This window comes from Sminthopsis crassicaudata, chromosome 1 (genome assembly GCF_048593235.1).
Source record: "Sminthopsis crassicaudata isolate SCR6 chromosome 1, ASM4859323v1, whole genome shotgun sequence".
Lineage (NCBI taxonomy): Eukaryota > Metazoa > Chordata > Mammalia > Dasyuromorphia > Dasyuridae > Sminthopsis > Sminthopsis crassicaudata.
In genome coordinates, this window is record NC_133617.1 from 129638260 (window position 1) to 129657879 (window position 19620).

Consider the following 19620-nt stretch of genomic DNA (forward strand, 5'->3'; position numbering starts at 1 on the left):
CAAGTCAATGATACCAAACTGTACTAGAAGTCATTGTATTCTTTACTACCACACATTTGTAGCTTAAAAAAAATACATTTTCATTCTAGAAGGTCCTGTTGAAGGAATAAAATTATAAATTTTACTAAATCTCAACTCTTGAGAACATTCTTTTTAATGGTCTTTGTGATGAAATGGGAAAGAAACATGAAGTACTTCTGCTGCTACCGAAGTCTGATGGTTATCTTTAGAAGTGCTTGTATGATTGAGTTACAGATAGATCTTGCTGCCTTTTTTTCCTCCCATTAAATACCATTTTTACCTGAAAGGACAAGTAATGGACAAACTATAGCCCTTCAGATGAATATTTGGCAGATAAATTTTCAAAAACGAATGAAGTAAGCCTGTCATTTCAAGAAAGATAAGTGAAAGAATGTGTTGCCAATGATAAAATTCAAGCTTTCAAGTGAAAAATAAAAAAAGTAATTTAATTATATCTGCTACAATGAGTTTAGCACCATACCAATACTTCAAAATTTTCTAATGAGATTGGTGGTGATATTTATAATTGTGATTTTTGATTTAGTATAATGAAAAATGCCAACATTTGAAAGATCCACAGTTGGAAAAAAACTATTAAAATATTCCTCCTTTTTCCAACTGCATATATTTCTGAGGCCTGATTTTCTTCAGCTATTTTAAGTAGAACAACCTAATAGATTGAATAAAAAATATCCCTCAAATAGACTGAATACTATTGTGCTATAAGAAATGATGAACTCAATGATCTTAGATAAAACATGAATAGACTTGCAAGAAATAATGAAGAATGAAATGAGCAGAACCAAAAAAAATTATATACAGTAATAATGATACTTTTATTAAGAAACTTTGAGTGAATAAGAAAGTCATTTCGACTTTTATAAATATCCAAATTAACTACAAAGGGCATATGAAAGATGATACTATCTGAATCCAGAGAAAGAGCTAGTAAATAAAAGTATATATAGAATGATTTTACATATATATGTATTTGTAAAATATATATTTCAAACTATGAATATGTAAAGAGGAAGAAGGAAAAAAATTACGTAACATATTCAAAAGGAATAGCAAATTGTACATAATAGGTCGTTTCATATAATAATTTTTATTATACTATGAAAATGCTTGTTTTATTCCATAAATTAAGAATAAAATAAAGACTGAATGAAGAAGCAAATATGAGAATTCAGTCATCTTAAGCAAAATATTAGAAAGAGATTTGCAAAACCATGTGAATTCCATTAATTTTTTTGTTTTGGAAAATAGTAATTTTCATAAAAATGTTATATGTTATTTGTGTTAACATATAGTGGGTTTATTATTGTTTTAAAATGAATAATAGGTTAAATGTTTTGTTCTGATGTGATAAATAATAGATGTAACACAACAGAAACAAAAATCATCTTTAGATGATTTTAATAGTATAAAGGGATTCCAAGATGAAAAGTTTAGGAATTGCTGTTTGAAAGCAAGGGAAATGGGAACAGATATTTTTAAAGATATGTACCAGGTAATGTTCTAAGTGTTTTACAGATATCTGTTCTCCTCACAATAACCTTGTGAAGTAAATGCTGCCATGATCCCCATTTTGTAGTTGAGGAAATTGAGGCAGATAGAGGTTAAGTGATTTGCTCACCTAAAAGCTATGTTTTAGGTCAGATTTCAACTCAGATCTTCCTGACTCTACCACTGCATCACTTAGATGCCTTAAATATCACTGTTTTATACTAAAGGGATAGAATTTATGAATAGGAGGTTTGGAAAACTAATCTATAGAAGAGATGAGAGCTGATTACTGAAGACAAAATGTGATGAATGACCTTAAAAAGCACAGGTGATAGTAAATTAGGAAAAAAGTTGTCACAGGAGGAAAAGTAGGAGTATTTCATGTTTGTGATCTATTTAAACAAATTGGGATAGATTATTTCTATAGAGCAATATGATCACGTATAAATCCCTAAATAATAAAATGATCAATTGTAATCTCTTGTGAATTTCTGTAGGTGTTTCTTAAGATGGATACTGTTTTGGCTCCACCTAGAGCTGATTAGTATCATCATCAAGTGGTACTCTGAAGTTTGTTGATTAGGAGATGCAGCTTGGAATGAGAATATCTGGTTTATGTTTCTTCAGAAATTTAATAGCTTTATGGTTAATATGAGCAAATCATCCATTTAACTTAATAAAACATCAGTTTTCTTGTATATATGAAGAAGATAATAATCCTTGTATTATCTATCTTATAGGGTTGTGAGGAGTGTTCTTGTCATCTGTGAAATATGCCATAAATAAATTACTATTATTGCAATTTATAAACTAACCAAATATCATTTTGGCCTTGTTTCCTATCATGTAGATATTAACTTTTGCTTTGAATTTGAAAATTATGAAAATTGGCAATAATGAAAGAACAATATACAAAGGATCAGAATTGAAGGGGACCTAAAGAACAGTGGAAAAATATATAATGAGTCTAAACAGGCTGTAACATGCTGATAGCTGGTGTGATGATGATAGCTGCTGTGCACACACACATACATACACACAAATGCAGAGGTTTACCATGAGATATGTGACTAGAAAAAGGAAGAAGCATACTTTTCATGAAGCAAGAGTAAGGAATAACACAGATGTAAACCATGTGTGCTGATACCAACAAAATATTAAAAGAATAAAAAAAAGAGCTTTTAGCATTTTAGTTAAATCCTTTAAGGAAAATTTACAGAAAGACATAAGCAAGAATAGCTGGTAAAGAGAAGGCGTAGATGAGTTGTGATTTGACATGAGAGGTATCCAATGGGATAAAATCAGAAATATGTGGGAATTTTAAAAGTGCTTTTAAAGTAGGGTTAATAAGTCTCCAAGTTATGGGCTTTATATTGTGTATTTTTTATTGGGTTAAGCACATTAAAGGAACTTTCATTTCATTCAGTCATAAGAATAGTAATTGATAGTTATATTACTCAGGAAAAAATATTTCTTAATGAAGATTACACTTTTGTGACATGGCAGGAATCTTAGATTTCCCTAAACCAGAAATTTGTAAAAGGTATTGTGAATGACATAATGCATTTACCTGGCATAGTCTGATCTATTCTACTGTCAAGGTCTTTTATTAGCTCTGAAGTGCCACAGAATCAAATATACTGGACAGAATCTCTAACAAAATAATAACTCTTTTATATCTCTTCAAAGCTAGCCGTTATAGATTCTTCTAAGAAGCCAGCAACTTCAAATATACCTCCTTTAACCCATTGTCTTTTGTGATTATAACAATTTTCATTATTCTGTTATTACATCTTTTTATTTGTAATGAGAGACAAATGAGAATTCCAAGCACATTGTTTTCACAGATAAAAAAAAATTGGTGAGGAAGGAAAGGTAAATAGGCATAATAGGTAATAAATATTTGAGTAATTCTTGGAACTGTATTATAGCAGCATATAAGGAAGTTTACATAAGCAGTTTAATTCTTCCTATATCAATGAATTAGCAAGTATTTATTAAATATTTGTTCTGTGTCAGGGTGATGCTGCATTCTGGAGATACACATAGAATGAAGGAAATAATCCTTACTTGTAAAAAGCTTATATTCTCTAGGGGAGACAATAAGGATATAAACATACATTCACAAATACATATACATTTATACAATAAGTATATAGATACATGCAGAAGAAATACACAAAGAATGTAAATAAATACAAAGTAGTTAAATACATGGTAATTAGCGAAGAAAGGTAAAAGGATCTGGAGGGTTCAGGAAAGGTTTCAGGAAGAAAGTGGTGCTTGAGCTATGTCTTGAAGAAAGAAAGAGAGGTTCTTAGTAGGAGGTACAGTTGGTACAATAGCACAGAGATGGGAGATGGAATATTTTGTGCAAAAGACAGGTAGAAGATCATTTTAGGAGATGCCAGAGTATGGAAGTGGAAGTAGTGTTCAGTAAGGTTGAAAAGATAAACTTACACTAGGTTATAAAGGATTTTAAAAGCTTAACAAAGGAATTTAAATTTAATTATACAAGCAAGAAGAAGCCATTGAAGTTGATTGAATAGAAGGATATCATGTTTACATCTACACTTTAAAAATATCACTTTGGGAGTAGTGTTTATGATGGACTACAGTAGGGAAAGACTTGAGGTAGGGAAACTGGTCAAGAGGCTATTTATAATAATTTAGACAACAGGTTATTAGGGCTTGTGGCAGCTGTATGAACAGAGAGAAGGGATTGCATATGAAAGAAGATAAATGAGAAAAATGACAGATTTTGCATTTGTTTAGATATGTATAAGTAAAGGATAATGCTGAAGTTATGAATCAGATGAATGGAATATGGTGGTACCTTAGCCAGAAATAGGGGAATTTGGAGGAATGGTTAGATTATTTGGTGAGGAATGAAAATAAGTTCTGTTCTTGATATGCTGAGTTTGAGATGCTTTCAGAATTCCAATTTGAATAGGGAGTTAATAATGGGCAATTGAAGGCCAGGGAGAAACTGGCCAAATATATAAATCTGGGAATTTGTTACGTATAGAGATTATAATTAAACTTATGGTAACTAATGATGTTACTAGGAGAAAGCATACAGAGGGAAAAGACTATGGCCCTTAAGAAAAGGACTTTCTTTCCTTATGTATTTCTTTTCTCCAAGATAGACACAAATAAATGATAATAGATATTGCATAGGTACTTTTTACCTCCAGTATCTGTAACTGGAGTTACATAGCCACATGTAATATATCCTTTAGGTGTATGGGAAAATGAACAACAGGATGAAAATAATAAAAGTTTGATTTTAGTAAACTAGTGCAAATGAGTATTACCTTAAATCAGGTCTATGTATAAATATTTTTGACTGTTCAGTTGTGTTAACTGTCTGTATGTTTTTCACATGGATTGGATGTTGTAAATCTTCATTTAAAGGGTTTGTCATGAACATCACAGCAGTTTCATCTGAACAAACATTTTTAAATCCAACAAATGTGGAATCTAAAACAAAAACAACATAAAATCACCTGTCACACTTGTTATTTAAAAAGTAATAATGAAATAAAAACATTTTGTATGACATTCTAATCTCACACTTATCTACCAATATCACTTTATATAATGGGAATTTCTTGTTTGAATGTACTGAATTTATTCAGAAATACAGACTCAAAAAGAAGCAGCAACACAGACATACATATACTCAGATATATTCATTTTGCAAGTTTTTGCTATTTTTATTCCAAAAACAGGGAGTCCAACTGGAGAATAAGTTTTAATAAGGTACCTCCATCCTTATCACATTCTGTCTTTTGCAGCTCTGTGTTCTGAATTTTAAAAGAAGACTAGTTATCTGTGCTCTTTAATGAAATATGGCTTGGCTTTGTAAACACATTTTTATGCCAATATACTTCCTTTAATTTTCTGGAATACATTTGTTGTAGGATTTAGAGCTGGAGGGAACCTTGGAGACCACTTGGCATAACCTCCTCATTTTACAGATAAGGAACTTCATTAAAATCAATATGAAATGTTCTTTTCAAACTTCTTGTTATATTTTAAATTAGTTCTTTGAGATCAAAAAAATTCTGAGACAATTCTGAGACAGTAACCTTATGTCAACAAGAGTAAAATGAAGTGGAAAAAGTAGTTAAGGGAATTTGAGGCCAAATTTTTCTCATGAGCTATCTCCTTTGTTGAAGTAACTCACTAAAATGAAATCCTAAAGAAATTTACTACAGAAAATTGGATTGAAGTGAACAAGATCTTTCATTGTATGCCTAATGAGTTGGACAGGAAAACCAACTTTATCTATAATTGTCTGTATGAGCTGCTGTTATGATCATAATCATTTCTTAAGTCAAGTAATTGTCACTTTTTAACTTCTCTAGGTAATATACTAGGGGATTATTTTTTAAATTTACCTTACAGATCTTTGACTTAATTTTTATTTCAATGATTCACAGAAATATTAATTTTAAGTTTTATTTTTATTTTTAGATGTAACTATAAATTATAAAAAGAAATTTCCTCTTTTATTTTCAAACTCTATCAATTTACTAATAAAAATTTTTAAACCTACCAGAAACTTCCAACAATCCACTAATAGCATTGTAACTCATAAGCCCTGCATGAGGTTTCCTTGGTGCCATGTTGTGTGCAGAGGCAAAGGTGGGCCAGCAGATCCCACTTCTTCCACCTTATCCCCAAGGGAAAAAATATGAAATTAGTTAAATATTTATTTGTACAAGCAAATATCAACTTTGTGTAAAATACTCTACCTGAGGGAGGTCTGGTACTCCGATGGGCAGCAGTAAGGTCAATATTGGGATCATCATTGGTGAGGACATCAGAACAGTTAAATTGGGGGCTGCTTCCTACAATTAATAAGTTCTAGAAAACAGTCATTTATTATATCTGTGATAATATTAAACATTCCTAAGACTAATAACATTAACAGTGATACTGAATTTGTCTGAAATAAATTATAATTAAGAAGTTTAAAGATAGATTAGAAGATAAGGTATTGAATCCTCAAAAAAATTCATTATTCTTGGAATCTCTTTTTGGGGGAGCATCCTGATTATTGTCTTTTTTTGCTAATTGTACTTTGTGAAAGAGTTTTCATTTATTACCTTAATTTGTACTGTTTTGCTGGATATTTTGTGAGATGTTGCAGCTGGCAGATATATAATGGGAAGAATTCCCATCCCATTGTCAACCAAGGTCACATTAGAGACTTGCACACTCTCTGTGGTCTGCAAAACATTTTTTTTTTTTGATATCTTAGTTCTAAAGGCAACAAATAATAAAAATCAACAAATCATTAGGAATAAAGTACATTTACCTGGAAATAGATGCCATAATCCCAGCATTTCCAAATTGTAAATCCCCGTATATGGGAGCACCCAGGAAAGCCATCTTGGTTCATATAAACACCATATAAACCTCCATGAGCTTCATTGTTATGCCATTTTTCTGCAGAATTAGTTTGATCTAGAAAAAAAATGCAAAACAATTATTAAATGAGCAAGGCATGATTTCTGTTTTTATTAAGCTTACTTTTTAGTTTAGCAGAATTTTAAAAATTGATATCTGCTTTGATTTTTGTGTTATGACAAAATAGTGTTATATATATCATTTGCAGATCATATGACTGACCATTAGCTATTATTATTTGAGATGATGTTTGCTTTTTTTGTATATCTTGCTCTCCTTTTACTTTAAAAATCAATTTAAAAGAAAGTTTCTTAAGATATATTACATGATTAAAATAAAAATCTCTGAAATATTTTCTTTGTAAAAACTTTAGAAGATTGGTTCTTGATCTTTCTATGATGAAGAGTTCTTGACCCTTCACATAAAGAGATATAAAGAAGAAAAGAGGTAGTGTGGTGTGGTGAATAGAGTCAGAAAAATTCAAGTTCAAGTTTCATCTCTAACACATTCTGGCTGTGCAATTCTGAACAAGTCACTTAATTTCTAAAACTTTAATCAGTTTCCTAAGTTTATTAATTGGAGAAAAAGTACATGGATAAAGGGAGCTTCCTCACTTAGGAGTTTCCTATAATAACCGATTAGTTTTGACAGAAAATTCTTTAAGTGAAATATGAGATAGATAAAAGGGAATTGCTGCTTGTGAATAATCCAAATGTTTTAATACAATTATGCATTACATGGCACAATACATATAAGATTTGATCTGAATTCAGGAATATCAGTCCAAGTCCTGAATTTGGTACCCAATAATTTTTGTCCTAAGTCTTTTGAGTTACAAAAGTTTCAGTAAAGAGTTCTTTTTGATGATCAATCACAACTTTGAACCAATATATTTAAGCAGACACCTATCATAATTTGGGAAAGCAAAAATCCTTTTTAAAAGTTGTAGAAAAATTACAGATTTTAAAATATTAAGTCAAATATATTAACTTTATTAGTTAAGTATTAAGATAATTTAAAATTATAATTAAAGTGTATCTCAACATCAGTTCTTTCTAATGTCAAAAAAGCTTACTTTTTCTCAAGAATATGCTTTAAAAGATAATATAAAAAAATTATCTCTTTTGAGAAAACTTAAGAATCATCTAAAGAAAGGTAGGTTCATATCACTGGTATATCCCTATAGAAAGAAACTATTTTTTAAAAGAATAGTACAACTTTGAAATTAATATTACTTTTCCCCAATACTTAGTTCTGTTGCCTTTTATTTGACTCCTATAAGAATCTCTGGAACACAAAACTAGTGAACATCTATCTATCTATCTATCTATCTATCTAACTATCTTTCTATTTTCCAAATTAAGAAAGTGGAATCATCATTGGTCCAAGTAGACAATGGTGTTTTATGTATATAGGTCAGGGATATTGATTGTATGAGGTGTTTGGAACACACACACACATACACACACACACACACACACACACACACACACACACAAACTCTTTTAAAGTATCCAATTTTCTTTGGGATTCCATATTATCCTGGAATAATTTCACTCACTCAGCTTGCTCAGTGTTGTAATAGGAAGAAGTTATGTCACTTATTGAATTAAACTAATAAAAGTTTTCTTTAATCAAATGACATGATCTATGCTATATAGATATACTATACATCAAATAACTTACCTGAACATGATTCACCATTAATATGATAACCAATTCTTTCAAATCCTGCAACAACATTATCCTGTAAGACTGTATTGATATCCATATTAATCTAATACAAAAATAGAAAAAATAATTTGGGTTAGGTTACCATGTGTACATTATGAGAAGTATCACCTTTGTTTTCATTGTAAGATAAAACCAGTAAAATTAATTGCTTATCCACTTTCAGCTTAAGTTATGCTATTAAATTACACTGGAGTTCAAGCACAATGCCATTCTTGAGGTTCCTAGGACTGCCTCACAGATTGAAATTACATTATAAAAGACTTTTGATATTCTAGTAACAAAATTCCTTTTGATAGATTCCATGACTAACTAGTCTTATGTTCAATTCCACTCTATTGAAAGTAGTGTTATATTGCTGAACATTTCTCTTACTCATTTAAACTTCTATTTTGTTCTACAATTGACTTATTTGCCAAAGAAGAATATGGGCATAATTATAATGGATTATTAAGCCTCAGTACAGACATTAGAAATTCTTTTATATTAAATACATTAGAATAAAAAGCTAGTGTTCCTGTTGAACATAACAGATATTTTCAGAAACAAAGAAAAAGAAGAGGATAAAATAAAAACGTGACAGGGGTCACCCCTGTCACTTCTGAAACATGAGGAAATGATCAAATGATCAATGTAGCATCAAATAAAAAATATACTAGAAAGACCAAGAAATATTAAGTCACATTATTTCAAAAACAAGAGTTTCAGGAAAAAAAACCCTAAATATAATACCCTTAACAACTGAGCCAACTATATTCTATGAACTTCTTAATCCAATGAAGCTATCTTTTTTGTTTACTTTCTTAACTGTAAGATAGAGATAGGCACTGGACCTATGATTTCATTGATAAAAGTTAACTCCCAGAAAAGGAAACTCCACTTACTATGAGGGGCACCTATTTTTTCTGCAATTTAGAATGTTAGAGAATTGCCTACAACAATGAGAGTTAATTAAGTGACTTGCTTAGGGTGACACAGTCAGTATGTCAGAAGTAGGACTTGAATTTAGCTATTTCTAATTTAATATCTATCTCTATTCTCTGTGTCTGTCTCATTCTCTCTCTGTTTCTCTTTTCCTCCCTTCCTCTTCCCCTATGTATCTATGTCCAATTTTTATTTCACTATCCACTATCTCTATCTTTATCACCATCCACTATCTCTTTCTCTATTACACTGCCCTTATAATGGTAGAATAGGAAAATGAAATATAAAGGGGAAGAAGTTGTAGTGTCCTTCCTCCAAACCCTGTTCTTCTCCATTCTATATTTCCTTTCAGCTAATTCCATCCCACTTCTAGTCAAAGACTTCTGAGGACACATTCCACAAACTTTAAGATATACAGGAGAAATGATCCCTCAAAAGGGATTTTAAGAGATTTAGGTACCCTCATTTTGCAGCTGAGAAAAATTTGAAAGGTGTAGAGAGGTTTAGGACTTCACCAATTCAGCACTAGATCTGGAACCATAACCCAAAATTTAGAATTTGAAAGCAATGACAAATTTTAGACAGAGAAGTGATAAAATGAGAAAAATGTATGAATTAATATTAAGAAAAAGGAGCCTGAGGAATTGTAATGCTATCCTCTTTCCCCTCCTTAAGGTCCTCTTCCTTCTAATCCTACTCAAATTCCTCCTTTTGCTGCTCCTTCTCTTCCTCATCCTTTTCAAGTTCATCCTCCTCTTCCTGCTCATCATCATTCTCATTATATAGTCCTATAATCAATTTCCCACAAGTTTTTGGGTGTAAAACTTCATTCATAATCACATAGTTCAAAAGTGTCAGATGAGGGCTTTGAATTCAGAGCTACTCTGACTGCAAGTTCAGAACTCAGGATACCATGCCACTATTTCTCTGTCTACAAGAGGAATATATTTTAATTTGACTTATCTTAGCACTACATCAATTACCACCTAGGAAAGATAGGTTTTCCTGGCTGTCTTATGTGGCAAATTTTCTGTTAGTGAAAATACTCAACAGATTTCATGTATCATATAAAGAGTTTAATTGGATAACCTCTAAGGTTTCTTCTTTCCTATTCAGGATGAAGCACAGTGGCCCTCACATAGAATGATGATGCTACTTTTTTTGCACAGGTGGGATATACAATCAGCTACCATAATTCCTGATGTTTGGGGAACCTAGGTAGAGCCATATAAACAACTTCTCTGGCATATTTTGTTTTTTGCTCCTAATTCATTACAGTAAGGTCCCTTCTAACTTCATAAAATGATAAATTCCTTTTTAGTACCTCAATTGCTGCATGCCACAGTGTTGAAGTTAATTCTTTTCTGTTTTGGTATGTTCCTGGCCAAATTGAAAAAGCAACCAAATTTCTTCGTACATAGTTACCATTTCCCCATATCTTTAAGCCTGTAAATTAAAAAAAATATAAAATGTAGAGAAACAAAGCTCACAATAAAATTATTTTGCCAATGTGGGGTCCCTAGTACTTTATAATTTATTGTATCTTACAAAGAAACTTATAGTATTATGTTTACTTTTACTAAGGATGGAGTAATGTGAGGATGTAAGGATGACTAATAGATAACTAATGAATAAAAAGTAATAATCTTGCTTTGTGGAAAGAATGTCAATTGCTATGAGAGCTGGATAGTTTTTAAGTAGATATAGGGGCTGTTGGACTTCGTTATCCTAAAGCATAAGGGGGCTAGGTTATAGGGTTTTGGTGTCAGGTGTTCCTACAATCATGCAGAAAATGGTATTCCTGGTTGCCAATGTGATAACAGAGATGGAGGGAAATTAAACCACTTAATCTAAGTTACTGTGTTTTAAAATACAGGATTATATCCTTTTTATTCTTTATTATGCTAAAGTGGTTTTGTTGCATTTTTACAGGCCACAAATACTTCACTGAATTTGAACTTTGAGTGGAATCCCTGAAGTGATCTGAGTCAGGCTGGGCAATGAATATGCTTCATTAGTAAGAAGTCATTTAATATTTTTAAACTAAAGTATGTTAATTATTTATATTTATGACATATTATTAAAACACTTTTTATTTAATCTCCATTGAGATGATGTCAGACCATCAGTTATGATCAGTAATAATTTCTTCCCTTTTCTATAAATTTAATGAAAATGAAACCTAAATATGTTTCAGCCCAAAGTAATTAGTTTACCTTCCCCCACTGTTAAGTGAATGATGTTATCCTCAATGTCCAATCCACTAGTATCAAACACACCAATTGCTGGAGCAAAACCATTGTGAAAAGAACAACCACGGACATAAGATGAACCATTCTCTTGAACCTATTTAAAAAAAAGCTCTGGAACTCAGTTTATGTGTTTGAAGTGAAGAGAAATACATTTCAAGAAAAATCAAAATATATTTGCAGTTAATATTATTTTTAGAAGAAACCTTTTGGGGAGAAAAAGCAAACAATTTGTTTTCCTTCAAATGAGGTCTTCTAGTAGTCCTTTTACTAGAATCCTAAATGAATTTACATATCTATGTACATGCATATACATATATGTAATACATTCATAGATAATTTCTGAATATATACACATATTCCATTACATAAATATATATACATACACACATATAGTCTACACATGTACAGTCTACATATGTCTACAAAATTTGTTTAGCTTAGACTTTTATAGCTAAAAAGCAGCTCAACATCTTTTAGTCCAACATTATTATTTTATAGATAAGAAAGGTCCAGAAAGATTAAGATGCTTGCTCAATATTATGTAATTTGTAAGTGGCAGAGATAGGGCTTGAATCCAGATCTCCTGAATCACTATAGAGTATTTAAAAACTTTAAAAAAAACTATATCATGCTCTCTCTCTTTAGGTTGCTTTTACTTAAATTCCAGTAAAAAATAAACTATTACTTCTACATTTTGAAGGTTGGAAACAATAGTCAGTAACAATTCTCTCCATTATTTGATGAACAGAAATTCCTTCTCATTCCAAAAGATGATGATTTGGACAAAGTTAATTTAATTTAATATATTCTTATTTGGGAAAATATTTTGTAGAAATGCAAAGGAAGTGAAGAACGATTAGTTCCACAAAATCTTAATTTCTTCACTTAAAAAAAATCTTTATTTCTTCTAATGAGAATTATACAAATGATTGCTTAAAAAAATAATGGGGAATTTATTTTGGTATCTGAGAACTTATTAAACTACTAATCTAAAAAGTGACTGTCATGTTAATAGGATAAATTACAAATGTTTCTATATCTGTATATATACACACTCACACATATTTTTAAAAATATAAACATAAAAGTACAAACCTGCCCAAGGTTAAGAAAAGCCAGAGAATATCTTGGATCTGTATTATCTCTGTAGCCTTCCTGACCACTGTGATAAAATTCAACATTACTGATTCTTGCATTTCCTAAGGAAAACACATATTAAGTTATGAGGTTTTCCTGTGAAGTAGCTACATCAAAATAGTATAGAAAGACTGAATAAGATTCTTTTAAAGTTCTATGGAAACTTAAATTGACTTATTTATACTTTGTTTCCCTGTACCCAAGCAAGTCAGAAGGTTTTTTTTTTTTGTTTTTGTTTACCTTAAATTGAAATTTTGATGTTTTGAATTGCTTTTAGTATTGTAGATCACTATTTGTATACTATGTATGTCAAAAGGGGTAGAAACATGACAAAAAGTAGCTTCCCAGAAACTGGCACATAATAATAGTCATTTAATAAATACTCACTGACTGATTTTCCAGAAATCAGCTAAAAAGAAGGGAAGGAGAAAGTAAATATCAATGTTATAGAGAGACTGAGGAAGATATGACACTTTTGGATTTGGTCAAAAGAGGTAACAATAAATTTTGGTGAAGAAGGTTACCAAAGAACGATGAAATCAAAAACTAGATTTTAGAAAATCAGGTAGGAACTTGAAGGGGAGAGAGAGAGGCAATAAAAAAGGACCAACACTGACCCTTGAGAGAAGAGGCTATCTTGGTGAAGAACCCATTTTAAAATTTTTCTTGTCATCTTTCCTCTTGCAGATTTGTCTCTAATAGGTAGAAAAGGTAGCATATGCAAGGAATTTCCAAATGAATGGTCAAGAAAATATTTAGGGAAAAGGTAAGTGATAAGATTCCAGGACATTTTCTTCTCTCTCTCTCTCTCTCTCTCTCTCTCTCTCTCTCTCTCTCTCTCTCTCTCTCTCTCTCTCTCATTTGCTTATTTCTATTTTTATGTCAAAGACTCCCAGAGCATAAAGAGAAAAAAATTCTGCATTAAAAATTGTAATTTGGCTTATTATCCTAGCCTATAAAAGTCTTTTTAGATCTTGATTCTGAGACCAAACATATCGATACCTCTCAGCTTAATGTCATCTAAAAATGTGATAAGCATGATACTCATTGAAGATGTAGAGAATATAGCCAAGGTTGGATTGACATTCCACTAGAGACATGCCTGGTTTGATCCTTTGGTTCCAATAATGTTGTCTTTTAATCTACCTGATTGTATCATTATTTAGTTATCATCTTTCTAGAAAGACAATTATGGTACAAAGGTAAACAATGATGGATTTGGAATCAGAGAACCTGATTTTAAATTCTAGCTCTTTTATTTACTACATGTATAATCTTTGGGGGACCATACTTTTTGGGCCTCATTAGAAGAATAAAGGGATTGAATTGGATGAATTCAGAGGTCCTATAACCTCTGAATCTAATAGCCTATTCTCTTTATCATATCCAGAAGACCAGTGAGAAACTTCATTAAATGGGTTTTTAAAATCTAGGATTGAACATTTCCTACTCCTCCCCAAATAGATTGGATAGCATGATCTATTCTTGAACAATTCCTGAGGGTTTTTCATAATTTCTGATTTCAATTAGAGTTGATACTGCCTGAGAAGAATAAGGAGCTATATACCTAGTAGGACTGGGACAGTTTCTTACCCTTCTATTCCCTTAGAGTCTATTTTTTAAATACATGTTTCTTTTCTAACTCAGAGTATGTGTGCTGTGAATGAGAAGTGAAGACATTTTTTTTCTGGAGCAACTGAACTTGCATTTCTTGTGCCTTAATAACTTAATGCGAAAGAAAATTAGAAAAACTACAATTCAAGACTGACCAAGGTGTATCTGCATCCTCAACACATACTCTATCCACCCCTAAAGCTAAAAGTTGTATTCTGTAACTTACAATTTCATCTGTCATTAAGGATAGAAGAAGAAATAAAGGTAATTGCTACTCTGGTATTATTTTTGATTAATAATAAAGAATCGATTGATGAAATGACAGTAATAGAAATCTTGAGAGAAATCAATGATACATTAAAGTTGTGGTAACAGCATAGTCAGGAAGATTTAGCAAAGACTGACATATTGTTTAAATTTTAAGAATGAAGATTCATGCTTTTTGCAGAGAAAAAAAAATTCCAAGGCTCAAAACTCTGAATGTGTGATATTGCAGAACAATGTTAGACTTAGAATGAGAAGGCCTAGATTTTTGTCTTTTCAACTATTTAGGAAATAAGTTCTATTATTATACCTATTTTATGGATTAGACAACTGAGCAGGCATAGATAAAGTGAATCATGCAGGGTTAGGCAACTATTTAGTGTATGAGGCTGGAGTTGAACCTGGGAACTTCAGGTTTGCTGTTCTATCCATTGTACTACCCAACTGCTTCTGAACAAATGCTGGATTTGGAGTTGTGAAAACCTAGGTTTAAATCCTGATCCTGACAATGTTACTAACAACATATAACACTTAGCCTATCTAAACCTCAGTTTTCTCATCTGTAAAAAGGAGATAATTATACAAATAATTGCTATAATATAATTTTGTTGTAAGGATCAAATGAAATTATGTATGTAAGGTGCTTTGCAAACTTCAGAGTATTATATGAACATCATATATTATGTCAATAAAATAATAATAATCAAAGAGGAAAGGGAGGCTTTTAAAAGTAAAAAAACACAATAAAATCACAGAATTCCAAGGAAGCTGAAAAGGTAGCTAAATAATTCAATAAAATTACCAAACTCAGATTGAAAAAATGCAGAAAAAATGAAAGAACAGTACATAGAAGGCCAGATAAGTAATTAACAGTTTAAAAGGAGGGGTTGACCCAAGAACAGGAAAAGCATAGATTGTTGTTTGATGATGATAGTATGATATTAATATATGATACTTTATTATTTTTCTTCTACTTCATAGCTTGATAAGGAATAAGAAACTAAGTGTCAAAGAATTTAAGATCAAGAAAAGTCAGGAGATTGTATCTAGCCCTTTTGAACATGTCCAAGTGATTAGACTCATAAAAATACATCCTAATATACTGAAAAAACTGATAGATGTGATTGGTGAGTAATTATCAATATTTTTGGGAAGTTGTGGAGAACAGCAAGATGGCAGAGCATTGGAAGAAGATAAACATCTTTAAAATGGAGTCTATATAGTTTCACAACCCCATTTTTTTCCTGTTTTTAAACTCAGTATTCACCAATATTGGTAAAGTTTTTTTATCATTTCCCCCAATATTTATGTGGGTAACTTGGAAGAATGTGGCCTGAATGTTGGTATAGTTACATGGATTTATTGCCTATTGTATTTTCAAGAGTATTTATTTAGTGTTATCATCCGAAAAAGGAACATAATATAGAATTAAGCTATGTCTTGTTCAAAATCTCTGATTAACCATGAAAACATGCTTATGAAAATTTCACATGACACAAAAGCAGATGCTATTGCTGGTAAGGAGATTATATGACATAAATAATCATAGATCTGTTGATTCTTTCCTCCCGGAATATCAATAACCCCCTTTCATCATTCCCACTGTTAAGAAATCTATTTTGGATTATCATTACTTCTCATCCAGTCTTTTTGGCTGGCCTCCTAACTGATTTTATCTTGAGACTCCTTCCTTTCTTCCACAATGCTCAAATCTTAGAACCTCACAAAATCTCAAATTTAAAGTCTTCCAGTCTTGTCAAATTAATCTGCTTAAAGTTAGAATTGTCTGAATTCATTCATCTGGCATTCAAAGCCCTGTTTGATTATATGGAAAACTGCTCTTCCAACTTCATTTCCTGCTGTTTATCTGCATTATCTATCCTGAGTGTCCATCAAACTCTACTTCTCTCCATTCACCTACTCTTCATTTTCCTGATTTTTGTGCTTTTGCCAAAGCTATTATTTTAGATTTTGAATGTTCTTCCCTATCATCTCTGCTCTTTTCCACCTTTTCAAGGTCCAACCTATATGTTCCCTTTTCCATGAAGTTTTCTTCATCCTCTCAGTAATCATATAACTTTGAACCTATATTTTTAATTTGAGTTATTGGTGCATGTTAAAGTCTACAGCCTGTTCTTGTTTATATCCCTTTGTGGTACTTAGCATGATGTTTTGTGCTTAGTAAGAACTCAATAAATGTCCGATAGATAAATGAAAAAATTGCATGATTTTGTTGCTATACATATTCCTAAAATGTAGTATGCAATCTCTCAAGTTTTTTTTTTAAATAATGATTCTATAAAGAACAAAAGCAAATTATTAAACCTACATTTAAATGCTACTTAATAAATTTGATTCCTATTGGCTTTATGTTGATACATATATATATAGCAAAAATTGATCAATGAGAAGACAGTCCTCAGGTACAATTCTCCAGGTGGAAGCAGAGTGAACCTGCTTATTGGGGCATATGCAGTGCAGGATCCTGGCACTTCTCTTGGAGGATTACATCAAGCAATGCACATGTTTTCAAGACTAGACTCACATTGACCACTCTCTTATTTACACAGAGACTTTTCTATTTAGTTTTTAAATCTTCACAATCTGGCTCCAACCTACCTTTCTAGCTTCATTGGACTTTTTTTTTTTTTTTTTTTAACCACTTGCACTCTTCCATCCAGCCAAATTGGCTTTCTCTTTGTTCCTCACCCATGAGATCTCTCTCTCTCTCCTCCCCACCACCCAATTTCTATGTCTTTGCACTGGCTATGTCCCTTCTATATCACCTTATATTCAACTCCTTTGTATATATTTTTGTTTAATAAATCATATTTGTTTATTTGTTTTTATATATGCTTTCTCTCTCTCCAATTAACATATAAGCTCATTCTGGGTATTCAATTAAAATATAAGCTCATTATGGATAGGGCTTATTTCCTTCTTTGTATTTATATTTCCATTGCATAACACAATGCCTGGCATAATATATAGTTGACAGTATTTGTTGAATGATTGTATAAATAAAAAAAAAATACCCTTCATCCCCTTATTTACAAAACAAATCAAATTTGCATTAAGTAAACAATACCTTTGTAAGTGACCATGTTTTCAGTGAATGAGCTGACCAACACTCTTGCTCCAAAGGATTCCTTGAACAGACCTGGATAATCTTCACCAATTATTTTAATATTCCTGCTCAGTATACCAACATCAGCTGCCAATGTGTAGTTCTGACCTGTGCTTCGTATCTGATATCTTTCAGCTGCAACAAAAATTTATTTATCCAATTATCTATACTAAGAAAACTATTTTTATGAGTCAGTTTTCTTTCTAAAGTAACATGGTGAAGATCTTTCTTTATTTTATTCACTAAAAATGGCAGTGTGGTAAAATTCTTATAGCATAATGTATTATCCACAGATATGCTATAAGGTATAGGCCTCATATGCTATGAAGCAAGATAAAGTATTGACATTAGGCAAGCTGAAACAGGGTATCATTTGGGCAAATCATTTAACCCTCCTCTATCAAATCATGAAATTACAGAATCACCAATCACATAATTGAAAAAAAATTACATTGATAATTAAATAAGCCTGACTTTTTTTGCCCTGATTGTAAATCTGATTAGGTTATATTGAGTCTAGAATTATAGAGGTCATTAAAAACTAGAATTTTATAACTTGAAGTAATAATAGAGACTATCTAGTCCAACTTTACTGATGAATTCAAGATTAATGAGCCACTTAATAGAGGCTAAGTCCTAACTTGAACCCAGGACCTCAAACTCTATGTTCAGTGCTTTTTCCACATGCAATTCCCCTCATTTTTTTGTTATCTATTGACAATCCAATTTAATTTCTGACATTCAGTGTACTAAAAAATGATTAAGCTTATTTTAAGTTATATGTTTGCTAGCAAAGTTTATTTTTGAAGATTGGTTATATTCTATTTGCCATTAATGGGAACAGCATTTTTAGCTATTTTGTATTTAATTTTCTCTATCTCAAAGGTGGTCTTGGAGAGGAACTATAAAGGAAAATCAGGTAGTTGGCAATTCTGTAGGAATGTGTATTACCCACAAATCTTTCATATAACCAGAAAGCTTCCTGATTGGCTGAGAATTATTCAAATAGGCCTATTTCAAACTGGAGGGAGGTTCCAGAGCAGGAGATAATATTTTTTAGGGGGACCATAAAATCCCAAATGGGGTGGTATTTAACTTCTAGAAAAGATTTTTGACTAGGCCTAGAATGAAGAATCATTGATATAGATAGATAAAGCTAGAAGGTTCTTTTATATATACTTTAATTATCTTACCCTAGTTAGATAAAATATAGTTATTTATACAATTTTATGTCATTTTTTCCCTGTGGGGGAACCCATCACAGTGGCATATGATAAACACTTAGCAAATGCTTTGTAAATTGATTCTGGAGAACTACCTTTATAATCTTTAATAGGTGATAGGAATAAGGGAGAAATGAAATAGTTACCAGATTAGGGTGTCCAGATAGCAAGAAAGACAATAGATGGATGGGATACTTATTAGGTGCTTGCTTTGTTACAAGCATTGAAAAAAAGCACTTGGGATACATTTAAAGCTGTCCCTGCCATCAAGAACCATTCATTCTAATGGGGAAAGACAATATGTAGAGGGATGCTTGTAAATGAATGTGGGTATGTAATTGGATGGAGGAGGCATGCAGGGAAGTCCTAGAACTGGCATGGAGGTCTACAAAATAAA

General features: G+C 31.4%; 1 protein-coding gene and 1 long non-coding RNA gene across 5 annotated transcripts in view; one reads left to right on the top strand and one right to left on the bottom strand.

The window, feature by feature from the left end:
- PKHD1L1 (PKHD1 like 1) overlaps positions 1-19620 on the bottom strand; it is a 168776-nt gene that overhangs the window by 23733 nt on the left and 125423 nt on the right. For 2 of the 3 annotated variants that reach the window (XM_074266929.1, XM_074266920.1), the window contains exons 59-68: positions 17962-18135; positions 12954-13057; positions 11823-11952; positions 10931-11052; positions 8638-8728; positions 6860-7008; positions 6648-6770; positions 6294-6405; positions 6095-6211; positions 4848-5013 (exon numbers count right to left, since the gene is read on the bottom strand). In XM_074266929.1, coding sequence (XP_074123030.1) covers positions 4848-5013; positions 6095-6211; positions 6294-6405; positions 6648-6770; positions 6860-7008; positions 8638-8728; positions 10931-11052; positions 11823-11952; positions 12954-13057; positions 17962-18135 — 1288 coding nt within the window. Of the gene's footprint in view, positions 1-4847; positions 5014-6094; positions 6212-6293; positions 6406-6647; positions 6771-6859; positions 7009-8637; positions 8729-10930; positions 11053-11822; positions 11953-12953; positions 13058-17961; positions 18136-19620 lie in introns of those variants that run through there. The other variant, XM_074266936.1, reaches the window with a different exon arrangement.
- Positions 10634-14868, top strand: LOC141542515 (uncharacterized). 2 transcript variants are annotated; one of them, XR_012482186.1, is made up of 4 exons: positions 10634-10775; positions 11539-11654; positions 13683-13761; positions 14643-14868. It is a non-coding gene; the product is annotated as an uncharacterized LOC141542515 (long non-coding RNA). The 2 variants fall into 2 exon arrangements; XR_012482188.1 differs by having other exon boundaries at positions 11539-11623.